Source organism: Xiphophorus maculatus, chromosome 8, assembly GCF_002775205.1.
Source record: "Xiphophorus maculatus strain JP 163 A chromosome 8, X_maculatus-5.0-male, whole genome shotgun sequence".
Taxonomy (NCBI): Eukaryota; Metazoa; Chordata; class Actinopteri; order Cyprinodontiformes; family Poeciliidae; genus Xiphophorus; species Xiphophorus maculatus.
The window spans coordinates 27,300,509-27,325,829 of NC_036450.1; the positions used below are offsets into that span (position 1 = coordinate 27,300,509).

The 25,321-nt window shown below is 38.9% G+C and overlaps 1 protein-coding gene across 2 annotated transcripts in view; it reads left to right on the top strand.

The window, feature by feature from the left end:
• tln1 (talin 1) overlaps window positions 1–25,321 on the top strand; it is a 93,640-nt gene that overhangs the window by 24,785 nt on the left and 43,534 nt on the right. The window contains exons 5-25 of one of the 2 annotated variants that reach the window (XM_023338296.1): window positions 87–216; window positions 356–508; window positions 7,465–7,607; window positions 7,798–7,925; window positions 8,056–8,116; window positions 8,321–8,425; window positions 9,292–9,447; window positions 10,734–10,835; window positions 10,985–11,061; window positions 13,246–13,426; window positions 13,993–14,106; window positions 14,504–14,612; window positions 16,386–16,594; window positions 16,678–16,776; window positions 18,338–18,400; window positions 20,506–20,673; window positions 21,120–21,414; window positions 22,709–22,875; window positions 22,964–23,092; window positions 23,210–23,323; window positions 24,284–24,397. In XM_023338296.1, coding sequence (XP_023194064.1) covers window positions 87–216; window positions 356–508; window positions 7,465–7,607; window positions 7,798–7,925; window positions 8,056–8,116; window positions 8,321–8,425; window positions 9,292–9,447; window positions 10,734–10,835; window positions 10,985–11,061; window positions 13,246–13,426; window positions 13,993–14,106; window positions 14,504–14,612; window positions 16,386–16,594; window positions 16,678–16,776; window positions 18,338–18,400; window positions 20,506–20,673; window positions 21,120–21,414; window positions 22,709–22,875; window positions 22,964–23,092; window positions 23,210–23,323; window positions 24,284–24,397 — 2,817 coding nt within the window. The remainder of the gene's footprint in view (window positions 1–86; window positions 217–355; window positions 509–7,464; window positions 7,608–7,797; window positions 7,926–8,055; window positions 8,117–8,320; window positions 8,426–9,291; window positions 9,448–10,733; window positions 10,836–10,984; window positions 11,062–13,245; window positions 13,427–13,992; window positions 14,107–14,503; window positions 14,613–16,385; window positions 16,595–16,677; window positions 16,777–18,337; window positions 18,401–20,505; window positions 20,674–21,119; window positions 21,415–22,708; window positions 22,876–22,963; window positions 23,093–23,209; window positions 23,324–24,283; window positions 24,398–25,321) is intronic. The other variant, XM_023338297.1, reaches the window with a different exon arrangement.

The window sequence follows — 25,321 nt, forward strand, 5'->3', positions numbered from 1 at the left end:
ATTCCCTGCTGAGAGGGGCTCAGATGGAGTTTTTCTGTGTAGCTGATTTTTTTTTACCAACTATCAACCACTCCTTTCTCTGGTAGGACACCTTGGAATACAAGAAGAAGCAGAGGCCTCTGAAAATCCGCATGTTAGATGGCACAGTAAAGACTGTCATGATAGATGACTCCAAGATCGTCAGTGACATGCTCATGACCATCTGTGCTAGAATAGGTCAGTTCTTTTACAATTTCATGTTTTTATCTGAGGAACCCTCATCTTGTTTACAATACTTTCTGTCTTGTCTGCAGGCATACCGACCATAAGTTAAAAACAAAACTGAAATTAACTCAAAGCTGTGTTTGTCTACCAGGTATAACAAATTATGATGAGTACTCACTGGTGCGAGATATTGGTGAGGAAAAGAAAGAAGAAACCACAGGAACACTGAAAAGAGACAAGACTCTCCTAAGAGATGACAAGAAGATGGAGAAGTTGAAGCAGAAACTCCACACAGACGATGAGTGTAAGATTCACAGTGGGCTCACAATCCTATACAAAAAGGACATCTGTCAAAAGGGCCTTAAGAATTCTAAAGGTTGGGGTGCTGTGGTGGTGCAGGGGTTAAGCACAACCCACTTAGTCCTCAATGCAGATGTCACAGTTTCGATTCCCGGCCTGGCACTCTTTGCCACATGTCTCTCCCCTTCTCTCATTACCTACTTTTCCTGTCAATTCACTAGCAAATAAAGGCCACTTGAGCCAATAAAACCATTAAAAAAGTCTAAAGGTCCTGACAAAATCTTCAATGAGTTAATTAACTCACTTGCAGCTGATATTCATAAACACACTCACATGTGATTATGACTCGTTCTGGAATTTTTAAGGCAGGAATAATAATTCCTACCAGTTCCATGTAAAATATCAGCTAGAGCAGTAAAACTTGTCCTGTTGAAAAATTATATATTAGTTGCATGAAGTCAAATGTATTCATTTGGATTATGAGAGCCTCCTTAAAGTGTCTCTGCTGTTTGCTTTTTCTGATCAAAACTACCTTTGGCAAAAATCCTGACATCCGTGTTGTCTTTGTGAACTTAACATGATGTGTCCTGTGTGTGTTAATGTACAGAACTGGACATTATCTTTTTTTTTTTTTTTTTTTTTTTTTTTTTTTAACTTTATTTTTATTGGAATTTTTAGAATATTTTCAAAAAAAATAAAAAAATCAAACACTACAAAAAGACAAACAAAAATAAAGCAGAACAAACAAAACAAATATAACATAGTGGGGGGGGAGACTCTTATTACAGTATCACAAGATTCAAGGGTACCGTTCGTATCCAAAATTAGTCCTGTAACGTTGATGTGATGTTTATCCATTTTTCCCATTTGTCCTGGCATTGCTCTTCTTGTGTCCTCAGTCTATGTGTTAGAATCTCCATCTCATATAATGAGTTCACAGTCTGTATCCATTCCTTTCTGGTGGGAGGGTCAGATTGGCACCACTTCCTAGTTATTACCTTTTTGGCAGCCACCAACAGAATTTTAAATAAGTAACAGTCATTATTAAGAACAACATTCTCCAAAAGGCCAAGATATAAAACCAGCCCAGTCTTAGGTATTGTGTAGCCTAATATTTTTACAATCTCTTTGTGTATTTCGTTCCAGAACTGTGTAATTCTAGGACAAAGCCAAAAAACATGCGCATGGTTAACATCAAATTCTCCACAATTTCTCCAACACGGTTGGACAATAGATTTGAATTTGCTGGTAATTTTGGGTGTTATAAAAAATCTGATTATATTCTTCCAACAATGTTCTCTCCAAATTCTGGAAGAGGATGTCGTAGTTTGGGTCTTCCAGATACTAAGCCAGTCGTTTTCCGTTAGCAGGATATCTAATTCCCTTTCCCATTTTGTTTTAATATCCAGAGTATTTGTGCCTCTATTTTCCAATAGATGTTTATAAATTAAAGACACAGTTCTGTGTTTTTTACCCTTATAGGTCTCGACCAGCATTTTGACAATCCCATTTTCATTTTGGTCTACTCTGTGTTTTATCTCTTTGTTATAAAAATCCCTTAATTGTAAATATCTAAAATGATCTTGAGTACTCAGAGCAAATTCTTGTTGTAGTTCCTGGAAACTTTTGAAATGCCCATCTTTAAGGACTACACATAGAGCTGTTAAACCTCTTTCTAGCCATTGTTTAAATCTTAGGTCTTGAGTAAAATATTTATTATAGGCTGGCCATTGGATCAAACATAATTGTTCCTCTAGTTTGTATTTTCGAATTATATATAACCATTTACCCAGTGAGAAACTAGTAATAGCATTAACTTTCTCAAGTGTATTCTTGGTGGTCTCTATATCTCCAATGATACTCCGCAATTCTCTTCCATGGACTTTTTGTTCAATATTTTTCCATTTCGCTTCATAATTTATGTCACTTATATTTATTATGGGAGTTATTTGAGCAGCATGGTAATATTCTCTAAAGTCTGGTAATGCCATACCTCCCTTCTCTTTTGGTAATTGTAAAGTTTCAAATCTTATTCTGGGTTTTTTGGCGTTCCATATGAATCCAGATATAATCCGGTTCCATGTTTTAAACTGTCTGTCTGGGATTTCTATAGGTAGTGCCAGGAAAAGATATAGCAACCTTGGTAATACGTTCGTTTTTATGGTTTCAATTCTAGAGCTGAAATCTAGTGTTAAGACGTCCCACCTTCTGATGTCCCTCTTAATTTCTTGGTCCACTTTAATAAAATTTGCTTTATATAGGTCATCCATATTTTTTGTTAGCTGTATTCCTAGATATGTCATTATAGTAGCATTCCAATTTAATTTATATTGTCTACGAATCGTTTCTGATGGTGTGTAGCCGAATGTTAAAACCTGTGTCTTTTTCAAATTTAATTTATATCCTGAGTAGAAGCCAAATATCTCCAACTGTTTGATTAGACAGGGCAGGGAATTTTCAGGGTTTGATAGATAACAAATTACGTCATCCGCGAACAAACCTATTGTGTGAAATTCATTATGTATATCAATGCCTTTGAGATCATTATGTTGTCTTAGGTGTTGTGCCAGTGGTTCAATATAAATTGCAAACAGTGTTGGTGATAAACAGCACCCCTGACGTGTAGAACGTTCCAGTTTTATATTATCAGTTAGGTTTCCGTTAATCTTGATTCTGGCCACTGGTGATTTATATAAGGTCCTCACACACTGTACGGCCTTTTCATTAAAACCAAATTTTCCAAGTGCTTTATATAAGAAGTTCCAGCTTACGCTGTCGAAAGCTTTCTCTGCATCGAGACTGATTAAAATAGCTCTTATTTTTTTACTTTGAATATGGTCTATAATGTGAAGTGCCCTCCTGATATTATCCCGTGTTTGGCGACCTTTAATGAATCCTGTTTGGTCCTCATCAATGATATCTCCAATGAATTGTTCAAATCGTTTTGCTAATATTGAGGTATAAATTTTATAATCCATGTTTAGAATAGATATTGGTCTATAATCAGAGCATGTCTCACTCACCTTTTTTTTTGGAATAACTGTTATAATTGCTTCTCTCCAAGATGGAGGAAGCACTGCATGTTCTAGAGTATAGTTAAATGATTTTTCTAGTAATGGTAGGAGATCTTCACTAAAGGATTTGTACCACTCGGATGGCAATCCATCACTACCTGGTGTTTTACCGTTTTTTAACCTATTAATTGCTTTTTGTATTTCTATTCTTGTTATGGGAGAAGTGAGAAGTTTATTCTGGGTTTCTCCAATTGAGGGCAAGTCCAGTAAATCCAGGAAGGTTTCTATCTGTCCATCGTCAGCGGACGGAGGTTGACTGTATAATCTTTGATAGTACGTCCTAAACATGTCCTCAATAATTACAGGGTCGTGTGTCATTTGATTTGTTTCACCATCTTTTAATTTATAGATATTCCTATCCGACTGCTGCTTTTTCAGTTTCTTTGCCAGCAGTTTTTTTCCTTTAGGCCCGACTTCATGGTATGATTGTCTAATAAATTTTGATTTCTTTTCAATTTCATATGTAAGCATTTTATCAATGTTGTTTCTTACATCTTTTATTTTAATAAGCAGATTGGGATTTTGGGTTGATTTATGTTGTTTTTCTAGATCTATTAATTTAACTCTTTCTTTTTCATAGGCTTCCATTCTGGATTTTTTAAGAGCCACAGTTTTTGAAATCAGTTTTCCTCTTAATACTGCCTTAAGTGCGTCCCACAGTATTACCGGGTTAACCTGACCATCGTCATTCTCCTCTATGTAGGTTTTGATATCATTAGAAATTTCAGTTTTGAATGTTTTGTGGTTCAGCAAGCCTACATTTAATCGCCAAGTTGTTTTGCGTTTACTGGAAAGTAAGTTAAGTTTTAATGTTAGGGAAGAATGATCAGATATACTTGTTTCTTCTATTTTACATTCCTTTACTTTATATATGTCAGATTTATTCATGAAAAGGTAGTCAATTCTGGAATAACTTTTATTGGGCGCAGAATAGTGGGTATAATCTTTTGTTTTAGGGTTTAATTCCCTCCAGACATCAACAAACCCAAATTCTTCAAGTGCCAGTTTAAATTTTTTTGTAGTTAAATTTTGTTGTTTTTTATCATTTGTTGTATCAAGCTTCGTGTTCAATATCATATTGAAATCTCCTCCCAAGATCAGCATTCCCTCTGTTTCCATAATTATTTTATTGAGGAGATTATTAAGAAATTGAATATTGGTGTTTGGGGGGTTGTAGACATTGACCAGTGTTACCTTTACGTTTTCAAGAGTCCCCTTCACTATCACATATCTCCCTTCTTTATCTGATAGATCATGGCTGCAGTCAAATTTTACTGAGTCATGAATTAAAATTGAAACTCCTCTTTTGTTTCCAAGTCTGAATGAGCTATAAAATGTATTTGAGTAGCCAAAGCCCCTCAGTTTTTCATGTTCTGATTTAGACAGGTGTGTTTCCTGTAAATAAATTACCTGCGCATTCTCTTTTCGCATTTTAGTTAAAATTTTTTTGCGTTTTATAGGATTGTTCATACCGTTCACATTCAACGAAACAATCTTGATACTATCAACCATTATTTAGTTTAGAAAGGTCACCCTTTGATATCAGAAAAAGAACCCCCAACAAATAACTAAACGAGCTATTAAAACATAGATGAACAAATAGAACAGAAACTTCCAAAGGTAGAGATGTGTAAGGACATCCCTCCAGGTCCCTGCTGGTGGGAGGAAGGCAAAACACCACCCTAAGGTGGGGGCCCTCTCTAGTAGTAGCCTGAGGTCTACTTATACTAGATAAGTCCAACATTTGGTAAACTCTGCAACATTTACTCCATTCGGTATTTGGTTAAATATCTAACAAAGACCTATAACAGATAACTTTGGTAACAGAAGCTCTTATAATAATGCGAACCTATGGTTCAATGTTCAGTCACTGGTCTTCACGTCTGAACTCGGTAAGCTTCTCCCTCGCGCGTTGACCTGCATCGGTGTTGATAATCCGTTTCCATGGCAACAGTGAGTCGAGCCTCTCCTTGGCCAATCTTATCTTGTTTTCTTTTGGAACCCAGGTCAAGCCGAAGCCTCTCTTGATCATATCCGATGCCGTTTCGTCCGCGTTCTCATAGGTCCGCACTCCAGAGTCCCAGAAGATTCTCATCTTTGTGTACGGCGTCTGGAATCTGATACCTTTCTGTTTCAAAGCTGCCTTTAATGGGCCGTACGCTTTGCGTCTTTCTATGACATCCGAAGCATAATCGTTATCAAAATAAAGACGTTTGCCTTCCATCTCCATTTTCTGCTCCCACGCTTTCTTTAGAATAATTTCTTTAGTATTGAATTGCAAGAAATTCACAATTATAGATCTCGGGGCTTTGTTAGGAGGCGGTCTGGGTACCAAAGCTCGGTGTGCCCGCTGTATCTGGAGTTCACTTCCATCTGGTAACTTCAGCTGTTTATTTAGCAAATCGGTGACAAACTCTGAGACCGATCTACCTTCTTTGCCTTCCGGAACTCCATAGATACGAAGATTATTTCTCCGGCTTCGACTCTCCAGATCCACAAGTTTGTCGTTCATAGCTTTGTTCCTTTCTAATGTCTCAAGCAGCTCATTTTTCATTTCGAAGCACGCAGCTTCCAGGTCAGCCACTCGGGTCTGTATCTCGGTGATACTGCCCTTCTGGTTCTGCAGCTCGCACATCATTTCCTCCCTGAATCTGCTGAGATCTTCCTTCATTGTGGCTTTTACATCTTCTTTGAGTTTTTCTATGTCGTGCTTCATTTCGTTTTTAAACTCTTTTAGTTCTTTTGAAAGCGTCTTGATACCCTCCAGCAACGCGTATTGCTGTGAGTCAAGGCTAGCCTTCCTCGTGGTAGCATTAGCTTCATCTCCACTAGCATCTCCCGACTGTTCGTCATTTTCTTGTGTTTTAGTCGTTTTCTTTTCGGTCTTGTTAGTTTTCGGCATTTTCCCCCTTTAAGTGATTTAGCCTGTCGTTTTGATAATTATCTGAATTAAGCGAGGGGGAAAAGTTTAATTACCGTCACGGAGGAGCCTGTTTTTATGCGGCCATCTTGTTGCAGCGTTGACCCGGAAGTCCTGGACATTATCTTTTATAATGTTCTGGATCTAGATAAGTATAGAAAAAAGAAAACAGAGAATGAATATCCATCCATCCATCCATTGTCTGTACACCCTTGTCCCTTAGTGGGGTCTGGAAGGGTTCTGGTTCCTATCTCCAGCTAACGTTCCCGGCAAGAGGCGGGGTAAATCCAGGACAGGTTGCCAGTATGTTGCAGGGCAACACAGAAACAGACAGGACACACAACCATGCACACACACACACTCACACCTAGGGAGAATTTAGAGAGACCAGTTAGTCTGACAGTCATGTTTTTGGACTGTGGGAGGAAGCCGGAGTACCTGGAGAGAACCACGCATGCACAAGGAGAACATGCAAACTCCGTGCAGAAAGACCCTGGGCCGGGAATCGAACCGGCAACATCCGGTTGTTGTTGGTAGAGCAGCCCATGAGAATGAAAATATTTTAGATTTTTTTTCAGAGTTTTTACCTTCTCTAATTTACAAAAGCCAAAATGCTAGTAAGTCTTAAATGCTTTGAATACTTTATCCTATGAGTTTTACATATTTATTTCTTTAATTTGCAAAATCATATGATGTAGTATTTTTTTCAATATATTTTAATCAAAATGTCAACATTTCAATTTTGGGCTTGCTTGCTAAATACCTTTCATTATTGGTTTAACCTACTGTTTAAGCATACAGTTAAAACTCTGCATTTAAATGTCCAAAATGCTGTAAAAATTTCAGGACAAAATATCCGAAAGGTGTGGGATTTTGTAAGAAACAAATTCAGAACCCTGTGATCTACATCTACTTATTGATTTCTGGATGTTATTTATTGTCTAACATAAATGATTATTTTGTTAGTGAACTGGTTGGACCATGGGAGGACACTGAGGGAGCAGGGTGTGGAAGAGACAGAGATGTTGCTTTTGAGAAGAAAGTTTTTCTACTCAGACCAGAATGTGGACTCCAGAGACCCTGTCCAGCTTAATCTGCTTTATGTACAGGTAATTGAGAACATACAATCTTTGCTTTTATTTATTTATTATTCAGCTTGATGGGGTTGGCACTATTTGCTGCTCATGCATCAGGGTTAGTCTAATGTTTGTTTTTATCAATGATGATTGCTGTTGCTCTTCGGATTGATCCTGAATTTCTACTCTGTGTGTGTGTGTTTGTCTGCGTGTGGTGGAAAAGGCTCGTGATGACATCCTGAATGGATCACATCCAGTTTCATTTGACAAGGCCTGTGAGTTTGCAGGCTATCAGTGCCAGATTCAGTTTGGTGATCACAATGAGTCCAAACACAAGCCTGGATTCTTAGAGTAAGCACTGGCCTCATGTTTTATTGAGTTGTCTTTCTTTTGGTTCCATCATTTTGATGTTTTGATGGTTCTTTGAAATCCTGATAAAGTCATGCTGCTTGTTTGACGTGGTTGAACTGTTTCTTCTCAGTTTAAAGGAGTTCCTGCCTAAGGAATACATTAAAAATAAAGGGGAGAAAAAAATCTTCCAGGTAAGAGAATCTGTGGAGGTTTAGAAGTTTAACTGTTTTGATTAAAAAAGACTCATACAGGTTAAATAATATCTTATCTTTCAAAATGTATCCACGACAACTGAAATGGAAAACATGCTGCATGAGTCATTAAACTAAATGTAGAGGTCTCCTTTATGCAGCGGTGAGCTAATTAATGGACTTCTGTTCTTCCTGCGTCTGCAGGCACATAAAAACTGTCAGAACATGACGGAGATTGAGGCCAAAGTCAGCTATGTGAAGCTGGCCAGGTCTCTGCAAACCTACGGCGTCTCGTTCTTTCTTGTTAAGGTAAGTGAAAAATCACTGTTTTGTTTTTCGTCTGCTGCCTAAATCTACACAAAAATTATGGATGCTTCTACAGGCTATAACACTCTACTTCTAATGTGCTTCCAATGAACTGATGTCTTGTGCTTCTTAATTCAATTGTATGCTGGATGCTTTTAGTGGCAGTTTTAAAAATATCAAACTGTTTGTAGTAGCAGGGCAGTAAAATCATCCGATTGACCTTGTGACTTGTTGATGGTCAGTTCCAAACTCATCTCAAATGTTACCATATCACATCTGTGTGAGTCCTGCCTGAGTTAGTCCTTTTAAAGTAAGTGGGACTTTAAAGGGGAGCTGAAAATCTGTTTTTTGCTTCCCTCAGAAGATCCAGTCAGGGTAAAGAGACAGGACATCCCCTTTAAATTCTACCCTGTTTACTATTTTGTGTGTTTTCAGTAAGGAAAGAAAGGACAACTGTAATTTTTTCCCTTCACTTTTACCATCTTCTGTTTCCATTGTTTTTACTTTCTTTAAAATAAGTAAAAGCTTATCTCGAATTCATTCTTAGAGATCACTTTCTCTCATCTGCCCCTTTTTATTTTATTTATTTATTTTACATAATTTCTCAGTGTGGATAATAAACCCTTGCCTAGTGTTCACCAGTTTAAGATTTTCAAGTTTTACTGTTTCAAATCTGGAAACTAGAATATATGTTATAATTTCATGACAGCTTTCAGTAATAAATATAATTAAAGGTTATTTATTCACTACTGGAACTGTGAGTAGTGATGAATCAGCTTCCAGTAGATTTACTGAGTCCAGAGCTCAAAAGCCAATTGGGATTTGTCTGCTTTCAGTAAGAATATTCCGCTTTTCTTGATTCATTGCAGGAAAAAATGAAAGGCAAAAACAAACTGGTGCCTCGTCTGCTTGGAATCACCAAGGAGAGCGTAATGAGAGTAGACGAGAAGACCAAGGAGGTCATCCAGGAGTGGAGTCTGACAAACATCAAACGCTGGGCTGCGTCACCCAAGAGCTTCACTCTGGTGAGTTTTCCTGTCAACAGTTTTTCATTATTTCTCAGCACATAAATAAGATGACAGCGCAGGAGGTTGTTAGAACAGTAGATTAGGATTAGCAGTGTAGCTCTGATGGGACAGAAAATCCACTAGCATGTTCTGTGAACCTGCGATGTAAGCTGCCTTGAGGCAGGCCAAGTATAGGGCTGCCAGTGTCAGAAGCCATGGAGTCAATCACAACTTTCCTTGACCTGGTCCCCCACTGGTGGTTGATGTGAAAAACCACAATGGTGTTGTCTGACCTCACCAGCACACACTTACCCTGCAAGCACAAAAGAAAGCTCCGAAGAGCCAGAAACACAGCTCGTAATTCCAGGACACTGATGTGCTCCCTGTTCTGCCGCGGGGCCCATGTCCCCTGTGCCATCTGACCCTGCCAGGTCACACCCCAGCCTGTGGATGCATCCATAAGCACAACCTCTCGTCGACATGGGATGGAACCTATTGGGACCCTCTTTGTCATAAACAACCTCATCTTCCACTGGGACAGAGACTGAAGACACTGAAGTCTTTTGAGACAATGAGCATTCCAGTGGGGTCCAGATTCAACCACATCTGGAGGGGCTGCAATGACAGCAGCCCCAAGGGCACTACACCGGATGCTGCTATGAGCATGCCCAAAAGTCAAACATACCACACAAGAGGCAGCGTCACGCCGCGCCTGAATTTCCCGAGCATGCTCAATTTACTGTCGGGGCGAGAGGCAAGCAGTTATTGAGATGGAATTCATAACAATGCCCAGGAAGATTGTCTCCTATGAGTGAATCAGACTGCTTTTCTCCATGTTCACCTGGGCATCCCACATGATTGAACACTTATTAGGTGTCTCAGACCGCCTGGTCCCATGGTGCTGCAAAATGAGCCAGTCTTTCAGTTATGGGAGGATCCTCAATCCTTGTGCCTGCAGAGGGGACAGGTCTGCTGCGAAGCATCCTGTGAACACCCTGGGAGACAGCGAAAGTCTGAACGGGAAGACACTGAACTGGAAATGACATCTCTACATGTTTAAGAGATTGAGTTTAATGTGTTTAAAAAGCTCTTTAAAAAAACAACTAAAAATGATTGGAGAGCATGAATGTCTTAGTTCATTCATTGTTCTTCTGTCTTTCAAAACCCTGCATAACATGTTATGCAAGAGTTCAAAAACATGCATAACTGATTCATACAGAGAATCAATACAAAGTCCAGGACTTGAGTTCTACACTGCATGTGCTCATCTTTTAATCCAAAGCTGTCATTTGATCTGCTGACAGGACTTTGGAGACTATCAGGATGGGTACTACTCTGTGCAAACCACTGAGGGAGAGCAGATTGCCCAGCTTATTGCTGGTTACATCGATATCATCCTCAAAAAGGTCAGTAGGAACATTCAAATGTAGTAAATGACAATACTCCAAACAAGAAAAATATTTGTAAATAAAATATTTAGTTGTTTGAAATTCTCTGGTCAATCAGCGGCAGCTTAAAACCGTATGTGTGTCTTCATATTGCTGTCTTTTAATAGAAAAAAAGTAAGGACCACTTTGGCTTTGATGGAGATGATGAATCACCCATGGAGGAGGACTCTGTGTCTCCCAAAAAGTAAGTGTGTTTCTTTACAGATAAATTGGGTCAAATCAGGACAGAAAATCCACATGTGGATTTCAATACATACATTCAAAGAGTAAACCATTAAATATTCATTATACTCAGTTACTGTATACGTGTATGTATTGTATATTAAGGTTGGGGTTTTACAGTGTTAATATTGATTAATCAACTACAGATAAAAATAACACATTAAAAAGAATTACCTTATTTTATCACACTGCAGCACGCTTGAACGACAAACCCCTTTAAAAAATTATTAAAATATGAAAAGCCCATTTATTTCAGAAACTACAGATTAACTATACACAGATATTTTTTGAAAACCCCTATTTCTGTGAATTAGGATGATTCACCTAAAATTCGGGCTGAATTGGGCCAAAATTATTTACTTGATGGTGGGTCAGGCTTCTGTGGCGCATTTAATAAACCTCAAGTACATACACAGAGAATGCCAAAAGAGAATGCAGGATCAAGTTGTGTTATTCTACTTATTAGTCTAAGCAGAGGAGTAGATGTCTGTTAAAAGTGCAGTTCGCTGCACCGTAGTGCACCACAGTGGTGGAACAGCTCCACCACTATGCTCCAATTAATCACACAACCCAGATGACCAATGTTAAAAATGGAAGAAGTTGCATTGTTTACTCTAATGGTGCTCAAATAACAAAACCAGTTAAAGCTTAATTAAAATAATATTTCATCCCCTCCAGGTATCTAACTTCTCCGTTCTCTCTGTTGTTCTTCTGTTTTTTTTATTTGTTTTTGTTTTGTTTTTTTGGGAGGATCAGCAAATGACTTATTGATGCCCTGGAGGCTAAACCACATTTAACCTCCAGGGCAGCCCAGGAGGAAAGCCCAGCAGAAATAGTGGTTGCTTTTATGAGTACTAGTACTTGATGCTGTATCTGGTTCAATACTGGCAGCGGAATCAGTATTGGGACACCACTAGTAAATAATGGATGTCAGTGAATCCAATAAATAATAAATCCATTATTTATTGACACTATTTACTGACATCACTAAATATCTGGTAGAGGAAATAACATGTCACTGTTTATATGTCAAAATGGTTTTAATCCAGAAAGTTTCTGCTTTTGCTTTATTGGCTCTTGATTAATTATGCATCATTCAGACTGGGCTCGAGGCATTAATGGAAACATTTATCTGTAGAGAACAGAAAATTACATTTTCATTAGTAAATGTAGAACTAAATGCCATAAACATACTTTAAACCATTCAGAGTAGACTAGAACCAGAAGACCTGAGTGGTCTGGAAGGTTGATACAACTGCAACAGTATTTTAAAAACTATTCTCTCAGTGGAAGGACTTTATAACATGGGGTGATGTGCTTTATCTTCCTGGTTTTAGTGAGAACACAATCATCAGCATTTGAACTAAAGTTGAAATGCTGATGCATAGCATGGCTGAACACTAATGTGTTTAGCATGGCTGAGTTTATCTAGATCTTGCTGCAACATTAGTACTTTAAGTGTACAAATGTTCTTCAGGTGATAGAAAGTTGAGTTACAATTATCTTTATATGTCTCAGAAGGTTCAGGTTAGAGTCCATCACTACACTCAGAGTTTGGGCCTGATCTCTAGTTTTTGGTTCTAATAACTGAAGCTTTGTGATGACTCTGGATTGTTCCTCTATAGGTCAAAGAGTATAACTTCAGTTTTGTTTCTATTCAGCTGAAGAAATTTGTGGCACATCCACACACCTCAGCATTTGTTCTCAGCATCTGTTCAGTGCTTTGGAATCACTTGGTGACATTGTAGGTTTGGATAGTCGTGCATACATCGCATCTCTTGGAGATTCCATTTTAATCCAACTGTTTCATTTTGGTGTGGGAAAAGAAATAACTTTTCTTTCATTTAATCACTCATCATTCTAATGTGGTAAGAGGTACATATATACGTATATGGCATCGCTGTAATTATTATCATTCTTTTAGATTAAGTAGAGAATATTATGAGTTTGTGCAAAACACACTATAACTTTTCACTTAGCCATTGATGAGGTTTTCTTAAGAGTTGATTATTGCCACTTCTAGGAAAACAGATTTCCTAACTTTACACCGGCTATTGTGATATTGTACTATCTAAAGTTACTGCTCACTTTGTGGATGCATAAGCTGCTATAATTCTCTGCATATCCTAAACTTGTGTGACTCCAGGTCGACTGTAATGCAGCAGCAGTTCAACAGGATGGGCAAGGCAGAGACAGGCTGTGTTGCCCTGCCAGCCATCATGCGCTCAGGAGCTGGAGGTCCAGAGAGTTTCCAGAAGGGTTCCATGCCCCAGGCCAAACAGCACATTACCAGTGGGCAGATGCACAGGGGACACATGCCTCCTCTGGTAAAAAAAAAAACAAAAACACAAGACGACCTGTTAATGCTCATTGGTGGTAGTAGTGTTGGTGCTGGTTGCACTGCAATGGGTGGATCTAAAATCAGACATTTTGGGTACAGTACCCTCCCACTACATCCCCTGCTTCAGACTACCCTTAGCCTGACTTTAGTCAAGATCTGTGCAGATTTTTCATATGTAGCTTCTGGTCTTTTCAACCCCAAAATGATATTTAGCTCAATAAAGCTGAGTATATGAAAGGTTTGTGTGAACCCCTGAAGCCAAACACCATGTCCTCCTTATCAGTATCATTTAGTTTTAGGATCTATACATTGTTCAGAAGAAATGTTGGGGGTATAAGAACAAAATGGCTTCATTTTCGGTTTGAATATATTAGTATCTTGTTCTTGAAACATCATCTGAGCCAAAACTTTTTTCTTGCATGGTTTGCTACAACAATTATGTACAAATCTGCAGTAGGAGGGACTACTGAGGATCAAGACATGTACTGGCCAGAAAGAGGTCTCTGAAATGTGTTAATATTGACTTTAATGAGGTGTATTTTCTTTCTGCAGACATCAGCACAGCAAGCCCTAACTGGAACCATCAACTCCAGCATGCAGGCTGTCCAGGCAGCCCAGGCCTCTCTGGATGATTTTGATACGCTGCCCCCATTAGGAACAGACGCTGTGAGTTTTACATTTTGTCTGCTGGGAAAAGTGATTCCAGGGCATAATTCAGGAGACTGCTTAGCAAACTGTGAAATGATCATTCAGATAGCTGATTTTTTTTCCATGGGTTAGATTTATTGAATTGTGTGAAAGATCGAGAATACGAGTGCAACAATAGCTATTGTCAGATTTTTTGCATAATTCCCTTTGTAAATCGTAAATGTTCTTGGTGATTATATAAACCCTGAAATACAATAGCAATAGCAGGTTACAGATGCAGAAAATATTAAGTTTCTAATATAATATTAAGTTTCACCTTGCTTTTCACCCATCAGCACTGACAAACATGAGGACCCAACCTCTGTAGTCCTTTAGGGGTTATTGACATACACTGCATTATGTTCCTCTTTTTAAGGCATCCCAAGCCTGGCGCAAAAACAAGATGGATGAGTCCAAGCATGAGATCCATTCCCAGGTGGATGCCATCACAGCAGGCACAGCATCCATGGTCAACCTCACAGCAGGTAGAGAGAAGAAAAGATCAGCTTGTTTTCAGAGTTGTAGAACTGAATTGTATCTCCCAGAGAGGATAGAGCCGGTTAGCTCGATTGTGTAGAGCAGGAGTGTCAAACTCCAGTCCTCAAGGGCTGGTGTCCTGCAACTTTTAGATGTGCCTCTGCTGCACCACACCTGAATAGAATAATCAGGTCATTAGCAAGACTCTTATCTACACAAGAAGGAGGTAATTAAGCCATTTCATTACAGTGTATTGTACCTGCGGCACATCTAAAAACTGCAGGACAGCTGCCCTTGAGGACTAGAGTTTGACACTTGTGGTGTAGAGAAAGTAAAAATCACTGCAGAGACCTTCAAGCAGTTAAATACTTTTATCACAAAATGATGACAATGCTACTACAGACTTTTTAGTGTAAAGAGTCGTGAGATGTCTTGAGAATTGGTGCTATATATGCAAACTCAATAGAACAGCAGTGTGGCTTGCTGATGATGGGTATGAGCAAACCATCCTTACTGTGTCCAAATCAAGTAAAGAAAACCTATACAGCCAGCTGACCTAACAACATGCAGGTTAGTTTGGTGTACAGTATTTTCCGCACTATAAGGCGCACCACATTATAAGGCGCACCTTCAATGAATGGCCTATTTTAAAACTTTTTTCACATATAAGGCGCACCGCATTATAAGGCGCATAGAATAGACGCTACAGTAGAGGCTGGGGTTACGTTATGCATCCATTAGATGCGCTAAAGGGAATGTCAACAAAACAGTCAGATAGGTCAGTCAAACTTTATTAATAGATTACAAACCAGCGTTCTGAAAACTCCATTCATTCCCAAAATGAATAAACAGCTGTTTTATTATTTTCCCTGAGGTAAAGTAAGTGACGTGGTATTTTCGTTACACAGTTTATCTTTTAACAACAGCAAGGTATAACATATAGTGGAGGGGAAGTTTTCCTCGATTCAATAAACACGTAAAAAACAGTCTGATACTGTTACGGTAAATCAAACGTTAGTGCAATCACAATATATATCCACTTCCGCTATAACCATTGATTCGTTCATGTTAAATTCTCTGGCTGCTGCTCTATTCCCGTGTTCTACTGTGTGACTGATCGCCTTGAGCTTAAACTCTGCGTCGTAAGCGTGTCTCTTAATAGGAACCATTTTGGGGTCTTTACACAAAACCCAGCGTGCACCGCGCGCTTCTTCTTCTACGGGGGAAAATGAAGTTGGCAGCTGCTTTCCGTAGTTGCGAGACCTGTTGTGGCTCAGTATCGGTCCATATATAAGGCGCACTGGATTATAAGGCGCACTCTCGGCTTTTGAGAAAATTGAAGGTTTTTATGTGCGCCTTATAGTGCGGAAAATACGGTAATCACTCTGATTGGTCAGAGTGATGCGTTCAAATATTCTACTGATAATGCTTTTTGAAAATGTGACTCATAAATCTGTCAGCTGGTTTGTAATCAAATTTTTTCCCACAACTTTTATCAGATACTTATTTTTTTATCCCAGTAGAATATATGACAAACTCATTCCAGACTGCATAGTAGTCTATAGTATTCACAAAGAAAAAACATTTTATGGTCCTAGTTGTTCTATAGAAATTCTGTGATATGTAATGAGATTTACTCACTGTCGATTTTGCTGTTTAGAGCCCGATGCATACGGCAATTTAGATTTTTTATGTTCATTTCTCATGTAAATTTGTTTCTGATACACGAGAGAAATTATATTTACTTTGGGAATAAATGCAGTTGCTATTTGTGTTCTAAGGTGATCCAGCTGAGACGGACTATACAGCAGTTGGCTGTGCAGTCACCACAATTTCATCCAACTTGACTGAGATGTCAAAGGGTGTGAAACTACTGGCAGCCCTGATGGAGGATGAAGGTGGAAATGGGCAGCAGCTGCTGGGTGCTGCCAAGAATCTGGCCAGTGCTGTTTCTGACATGCTGAAGACAGCTCAGCCGGCAAATACAGAGGTAGATAGCAGCTTTAAGAGGAGGAGACATTGTTATGTTTGTCTTAAGTCATTATAGTTGTTGTTCATGTCTTACTTTTCCAGCCTCGTCAGAACTTGTTGCAAGCAGCAGGAAATGTCGGTCAGGCTAGTGGAGAACTCCTGTCTCACATTGGAGAGACAGATACTGATCCACAGTTCCAGGTTTGTCAGTCCTTACTTTTATTGAAGTGTTCTTTGATTTACAGTCTATAGTCAGAGAAGGTTTAATATGAGCCTAACCTATCTTTGCAAATATAACTACTTTAAGTATTCTGGGATGGTTTTCCTGATTGTTTAGGTGTGTTTTATGTGAATTACAATTTCTTCAAATGTGCATTTGTGAGGTCAGACCATAATGTTTAAGGGGACAGCCTGGCAATGGTACATGGTCATGTCGAAACATGAAAGTGGCAACTTTCATGTTGAACCCACAGATTGCTTTACAGGAGGTAGGAGTTTGTTATATAACCAGTAGGTTAATGGTTCAAACCCTGGCTCTGTCTGACTTTTCCTATCTATGGGCAAGACATAGACTTTACTGCTGGTGGTTGGTACTGGGTCCAACTGGTGGCGTGGCTGCATGGTAGCTTTGCCTCCGTCACTCTGCCCCGGGGCAGCTGTGGCTACTATGTAGCTCACCACCATCAGTGTGGAATGAATGACTGACTACTTGTAGTGCACAACGTTTTGGATTCCTCACACTATACAAGTACAGACCATTTACCATTCCCCAAAATGTCTTTATATGTTGTAACCTTAATAGTTCCATTGACTAGAACAAGGAGACAAATAGTTCCTCTCACTAGAATGTCTGCTCATCACAATAACCCCCATCATAATCCTCAACCTTTACACCTGACACATGCAGCGAGCCAGACAAATACTATTCACTTAGCAACTATCAAACCCAGACTCCAATCCATTGGCCTGCCAGATGGGAATCAGGATTTATCCCTCCAGAAAACATGTCTCCAGTTTTCTAGAGCCCTGTGATTGTGTTCTTCATTCCACTGCATTCAACACTTGGCATCATACTTGGGGATTTAAGACTTGGATGCAGCTGTTTGGCCATGGAAATCCATTCCATGGAGCTTACCACACACTGTTCTTTAAATTATCTATTTGCCACATGAAGTTTGGACAAACTTCACAACAGATCATGAAGTTTGGAGGTCTGTAGCTATTGACTCTGCAGAAAGCGGGCAACCTCAATATCTACTGAAAATGCTCTCATGCCCAATTGGTATAACACACTGTTATAATACCACAAAGAATTGACTGTGGAATATTTTATGACTGAACTGTTTGCACAGGTGGGATACTGTCATTGTTCCATCGTGGAATTCACTGAACTCCTAGGAAAGAACTTTTCTTTCATAATGTTTGTGGAAGCTATTTGCATGCCTTGGTGACCTGTACCTGAGGTCATGGGAACTATTTAAACATGTGAATTCAGTGATGTGTGAGCCAATACTTTTGACAATATACTGAAGTAAGAGTAGTATTACTGCAATATATTTTTGATTAAAGTAGAAGTATTCATCCAAAAAATGACTGGAGAGTTGAAAAGCAAGAGATAAAAAGTATTTGGTGAAGATACTTATATTTCCGATTTGGAGTGTACATTCAAACATGTGTGGTCCTTAATAAAAGTCTTATGGATGTAATACACATTTCTCACCATATAAAACTTTGTTCCGTGTTTAATGAATATATTTGACAGCATTGGCCTAAAGGATCTTTCAGGGATTCCAGATGGAGAACTCTCTCTAACGTTCAAGTGCTGGTAACTAACGTATCCTCCAGATAAAAGCATGACTCATTTTACCTAATCAAGCGTATTACTATGTTTCATACTGTATATATTACTTTATCTTTAAGATCAATCAACAAATCTTTTGCCTTTATAAGGTAGTAAGAATAAAGACTAAAAGCTTCTAGTTTTTAGTAGTAGGATTGGTTATTGGCAGCATTATTGATCACAATAACATATTGTTATATGTTATTGGTAAATTTACTCTGTAACAATCTGATTGTGGTGAAATGTTCCAGCATACACCTTAGCATCCAACCAGTCCATCATACAGTCATGGCCAGAGGTTTCCATGGTGACAAACTGTGGGTATAGAGTAAGAAATAACCTTTATTGTCCTTCAGTGGAAAAAATAATTGCTAACAAGAGAGCTAAGCTTTCTTTTTTATACCTACACCTGTACAGTATGGAAAGGAAGTTAGCTAAGTATTTTGCAGAAATATACTGTCAATGTGGATTGTGTTATAAAGTACACTTTAAGGATAATATGTTCTTTATGAATGAATGGAATGATTACATGAGCTGATCACTCTCTATTCAGGGTAAATGAAACTGTCCACACCAAAACCAAAGTTGTAAAATTTGTAATACACATTTGCCATTGTACTTTTTTTTTAAACAGAAAAGGATTGTTGGGGCAAGTATTAAAAACACGCTTACTGAGGAAAGCATATTTTCCTCAGTCACACATTTGTGGTTCTTTATAGCACAAACAAAGGATAATTTGCAATGATTTGCAGATGAAATATAGTTGATGAAATGGGGCCTAATTGGTTGCCATGGTTGGGGCCCATCAGTTGCTAATGCTTGTGTTGTGTTCAGCTGAAGTTCCCAGGCAGACTAGCTGGGAACTTTCTGTCCTAGCATGGAAGAGCAGCTAACTCTTTAGTTTATTAGCTAATCAAGACTATGTGAAGGTTTTTTTAGGTAACAGTTTATTTTTCTTCTGTTTACAGTGCAGAAGTGACAGATGTTTTGGGCAGACTTTAATAAAACCAATACACTACATAAGAAATGGTTAATTTTGGTAATTAGGATATTTTGATTATTGAGAGCCTGGTACATAAAATGTAGTAGGCTTTTAATACCTGCTACAGTAGGTAGCAGGTACAGTATTGAGCTTTTTAATTTGAAAAAGACCTAAGGAGCATTAAAAATATCAATTAAAGTGCAATATTGCACCTAAAATTAAAATTCACATGACCACAATCAGTGACATATTACTGCACACATGCTGGGATCATAAAACAGTAGCAGCAGTTTCCACAGCACTCCATCCGGGACTATTAACAGATGTATTCTGACAGTGGACTCTCACGACCACTCATGTTATGTTCTAGCTTATACTTGATTAACAGAGTATAATTATACTTTGTTAATTATACTTGATGAACAGAGTATCTATAGATTAAAAACACCTCAAACTCAGCACTGCTGTCACCTGACATTGCTCCGGATAGAACCCTCCCCAAAAATCTAGATTTGCTGTTGCAAAGGCTTCAACTAAAGAACTGCTCATCACAACAAACGGCTTCTTAGGAGCAGCAGACAAGGAACTTCATATTTAAGATTTCTTTTAGATTTTACACTCTGCTGGAGAGTCGGCAGTCTACTTTTCATCGTTCACTGAACTTGACATGAATGAAATCTATTTGTGCTAATTCCCACAGAAGTGTTAAATTAGCAGGTTGTAGTTTGAGAAAGAAGCAAACTTTGATATGCAATAATATAGGGTGGTGCATTCTGTAGAATTTAATAGGGCAGTCAGTTTTAAATAACTGCAACCTCATCAAAGTATGTGTTTCTCCTTTCTAATATCTATTTGGATCACTTGGTTTATCTTCCTACTGATTACTTTCCAAACTATTTAAATCAACTATTGGCTCGTTGATTAAACTATTGATTGATAGGACAACCTTGATTTCACATTTAATTGTGCAAATTTTAAAAATATTATCTGTGCAATCTTGGAAACATTGAACTTCTTTGTGATTGATATTATTGTGACTAGTGTCTGTCCCTTCTTTACCCACAAGCATGGAGGGGACAGTGATAATTAGGCTGTGCACTTTTGACAGGATATGTTGATGCAGCTGGCAAAAGCTGTGGCTAATGCTGCAGCAGCTCTGGTGCTCAAAGCTAAGAATGTGGCCCAGAAGACGGAGGACTCGGCCCAGCAGAACCGGGTTATTGCAGCAGCTACACAGTGCGCTCTCTCCACGTCTCAGCTGGTCGCCTGCACCAGGGTGAGTACTGGGACCTGCGGTGGTTGGTCAGAAAGATCACAGCTGATACTTTTAAGAGCTTTAATGTTCCTGTTAAAGTGGACACCAGTTAGGCAGAGCATTATGACCAAGGAAATGTATTCTGAAAGATCTTTTTTTACATTTAATACATGGAAGTGGCTGAGATTGGTTTATTTATTACAAACATATTCATAGCCTTTGAGCAGTTTCACAATTTACAACATTACAACTGTAAACTTAAGTCTGGACTTTGACTAGACCAATAGAATACATGATTATGCTGTGATCTAACCCTGGGGAATCAGTGCTCATATTCTACAGTACAAACTTGTTTGTTATATGTTTTATATATTTGTACAGCATATTGGTCTGCTGCTATGTTGATTCTAATGTGCTTCAGCTATAAAGTAGCAAGGTATAGTAAACATGTGTTCTCTTTCCACAAGGTGGTGGCTCCAACCATTAGCTCCCCAGTGTGCCAGGAGCAGCTGATAGAGGCAGGCAAGCTGGTGGCCAAGTCAGTAGAAGGATGTATGGAGGCCTCCCAGATGGCCACCAATGAAGAGGGTCTTCTGAAACAGGTTGGCCAGGCGGCCACAGGGGTCACTCAGGCCCTCAATGAGCTGCTGCAGCACATTAAGCAGTACGCCAGTGGAGGCCATCCTATTGGACGGCACGGAGAGGCCACCGACTGCATCCTGGATGTTACTGAGAAGATCTTTAATGCAATGGGAAATGCTGGTGAGTGGAAGTGGCCACCTTAGTGCTGTGGATGAATGGGTGGTAATGATGCAGGTCTTACTCTTACACCAGCAAAAAGGATCAAATCATATTATTCATATGTATATTACTCCTTATAAAGAGATAGATTTGAATTTTAAAATTGTGTTAATACTCTATAAAGCACTAAATAGATTTGTGCCAAATTGCATTTCAAAATTGCTGGTCAAATAAGTAGTGTGCCAATTGGTGGTCAGTTTAAAAAAAAGAAAAGGGTCAGAATATTTCATTCAAGTTTTGACCTGCCAGTACTCGGTACTAATATATGACTAATTCTGATTTCTCTTTGATAACAGCAATATAATGAAAGGTCATAAGAAAAACATTTTCGATTACTTTCTGCTGTAAGTGGCCATTTGTTATTTATCTTACAAGCAGAGGAGACATGTTATGTGTGGGTCAATTGCAGTAAAACATGATTATAATAACACAATAAAGCAAAGAGAGAGCTATTACAGCTATTTTAAATTGTCTTATGTTTAGTGTGGTTACTTAGGATAGCGTTGTTAAAATGGCAGTCCTTATTTCAAAAAGGCTGCAAACATTGATGACACATAGGTTGAAATGCCAATAGGATAAAATAAAGCAGCTTTAGTGTACTCCATACAGCCTTCCTGTTATCTGCTGAGAGTCTTGCTTTTTCTTGCAGCCGGAATGGACTACAAGTTGTTTAGATATGAAGTCATAAAAGTAACTCCCCCTGCTTTGAGCCTCCTTCTTTCAGTAACAGCCATGAGAGTGTTGCTGTCAAGACATCCTAGTAGCTATTATGTGTCATTCAGTTGCCTAATTCTTGCCACCAACTGATTTCTCGTTTCTGTTCTTGTGAGACAATAAACCATTAGCATCACATTTCCTTTTCCTAAGCCTTCTGCTCACATAGATGCAAGCAATTATATATATTTTTTGTTTTTTTACCAACATTATACAGGAAGAGTACAATATTCATACTTTTATAGGTTATCAGTTATGACTACTTTAATTTTAAACTACAAACTTCACTCACCTCTCTTCAAGGAGGTAATTTTGTTGTGGAATATTAAGTCTGTTGTTCCTCCCCCAATCTGCTCTAGTATGTGTGAAAGAGTAAAAAGTAAGAGTCAGTGAGTAATGAACATTGTAATGAAGGTTGTAAAAATAAAATCTGTAAAACACACAAAGGAAATAAAGCAGTGTGATGATATTCCATATCAAGGAACAAAACCTCTTCTTTGAACCACATTCTCTTTTTCTTTCTCTCTCTCTCACATACCAGGTGAGATGGTTCGCCAGGCTCGCATTCTTGCCCAGGCCACGTCTGATCTTGTCAATGCCATCAAGATGGATGCAGAGGGAGAGTCTGATCTGGAAAACTCCCGCAAGCTTCTCTCTGCAGCCAAACTTCTGGCTGATGCCACTGCTAAAATGGTGGAGGCTGCTAAGGTCAGCCCACTTCAGTATGTCCCGATCTAAATAGAAATGCTCTAATCTGTCTGTAAGTTGACTGTGAGCTGCTGTGGTGTTTCTGCAGGGTGCAGCTGCCAATCCTGACAGTGAGGAACAGCAGCAGAAACTGCGTGAAGCTGCAGAAGGCTTGCGGATGGCCACCAACGCTGCCGCCCAGAATGCTATCAAGAAGCGGCTCATCAACAATCTGGAGGTAAAATAAAATGGAACATACTCAGGTTATAACTTTTTACATTCAGGATATAGGATTAAGAAAACCAAACACTTTTCATGTGTAGCAGACTGAAGTCTTTAATATTTTCTCTGGTAGAATGCTGCCAAACAAGCCGCAGCAGCTGCCACTCAGACAATAGCTGCAGCACAGCATGCTGCCTCGTCCAACAAGAATCAGGCTGCACAGCAACAGCTCGTCCAGAGCTGCAAGGTGAGCCCTCAACCTGCTCTGATCTGTTCACACAAACCCACACAGTGGCATAATTCAGCACAGAACCCGAAAAAGTCAAACATTCCATATCCTCCTTTTTAAACATAGGTTTTAGTGCTGAAGTGTCTGGGTGTTTTCTACCAGGTGTCAACTATCTGCTCCAACAAATCCTGGCAAGGAGCACACATGTTGGTGAAAGCAATGTTTCTGGCAAACGTCTCAGTAACTTTTGCAAAACTGCTGCTGCGAACTGTGTTAAAGTATCTATATTGTTATGATAAAGAGCATGTGCAGATGTGATTAGCAATATAAGTTTGGTAGTTTTTTGTTGCAGCATGTTATGGACAGTCTTAGAGCTGATTGTTTGAATACAGTAAAATAAGGAGATTTTACTGAGGGACAAAAACAACCAAAATAATCCTTCTGACAGTGAAGTGTTATCTTAGAAGCTATTTGCGCTACAGTTGCCCCCCGCCTCAGGACACATACAAGATTCACTGATTTTGCAAGATTCTTTCATCTTGTCAAGTCAGCTGTATTTCTTCAATACATTTTGACACGACAGCTCCCCACATTACAGTACCTGCCTATGTGTCACAAGGAAACACTTGGTCTGGTAAAGGTTACTTTAAAACCCAATAAAAAAAATTTTTATGAGCGAGGGTAGCACTCAGTTGAAGTTTGGTGTTTATCTAACCTCTTTGAATTGCAGAAAGTAGTCTGGATCTGTTTAAATCCACTGCTGTCCACTGCACTGGAAACTGTTTTACTTCTACAAAACATCTCTTATTAGTAACAAAGCTGAACTTCAGCACTTTTGAACCAGAAATAATTAATTGACTTCCCATCTTTTGTTATATTGTGAAGTATAACAATGCCATAAGTATCCATGGTGTAAACTGAGTAGTTTTTAATGAGAGGTTATGCTTTGTGTGTGCATGTGTCTGTGTGTGTGATCAGGTGGTGGCAGAACAGATCCCTCAGCTGGTTCAAGGAGTCCGAGGCAGCCAGTCCCAGCCTGACAGCCCCAGTGCCCAGCTCGCCCTCATTGGTGCTAGTCAGAACTTCCTGCAGGTGACTGATTACCTGCATGAAACTGAATTGTGTTTTAAAATGTTTTTTATATGTTTATTTCAGTATTTTTAATTAAGCAGGAAAACAGATCAGATGCTAGTACGTCTCTGGTGTGATGAATTGATACTTTAAGTTGCTGCTCTTCTCCCAGGTACTAATCTTCAATCTATGCTGTCCAAACAAGGCAAACATAAATACATTTAGAATCAGAATCAACTTTATTTGCCAAGTTGTGCACACAAACAAGTAGTTTGAGTTTGATCCTGTATTTATTGGTGTTTTCAAACTAGAGTTGCTCCGATCAGGTCTCTTGTTTCCAATACACCAATCACCGATGAGGGCCGATCACTGCGGATCACCAATACTAATCACCTGCATTGGCTGTTAATTTTTGATTTAGGTATAAATGCTGCTGACTATGCGATCTGGTAAGAAGGATGACTGAAAAACAGTTATCAGTAATACAATATTTAACAGCTTGAAAACAGTAAGGCTCTCAACAGCCTAAATTATACAGAAAGTCAAATCAATCCCAATACACTGCTTATATCAAGTAATGTCAAGACAAAGGAAACATTCAAAGTCAAATGCAGGTTCCATTCAAATAAACAAACACGGGTTCCTAAATCTAAACTGCCTGAGAACATGGCTAATTGTTTTGTGCATGTGCAAACCCTCTGCTGTGCAGTGTCAAAGCATGACTGACAGTTTCGAGACTCTCTTTCTGACTCTGATTGGTTGTTTCTGACCAAGCAGCATAATTCTGCAGAACATAGGGAAGAGGTAGAGGAGCTTGATTTTTTTTTCTCTTTTTTTCTTGTTAAGGCATATGTAAAAACTTTTTTTTAAGTTGCATGCCGCAGCTTTAAAGAGACATTCGATGTGAGAGTCCACTGTCAGGTGGAGGTTGAACGGCGCTGCGTC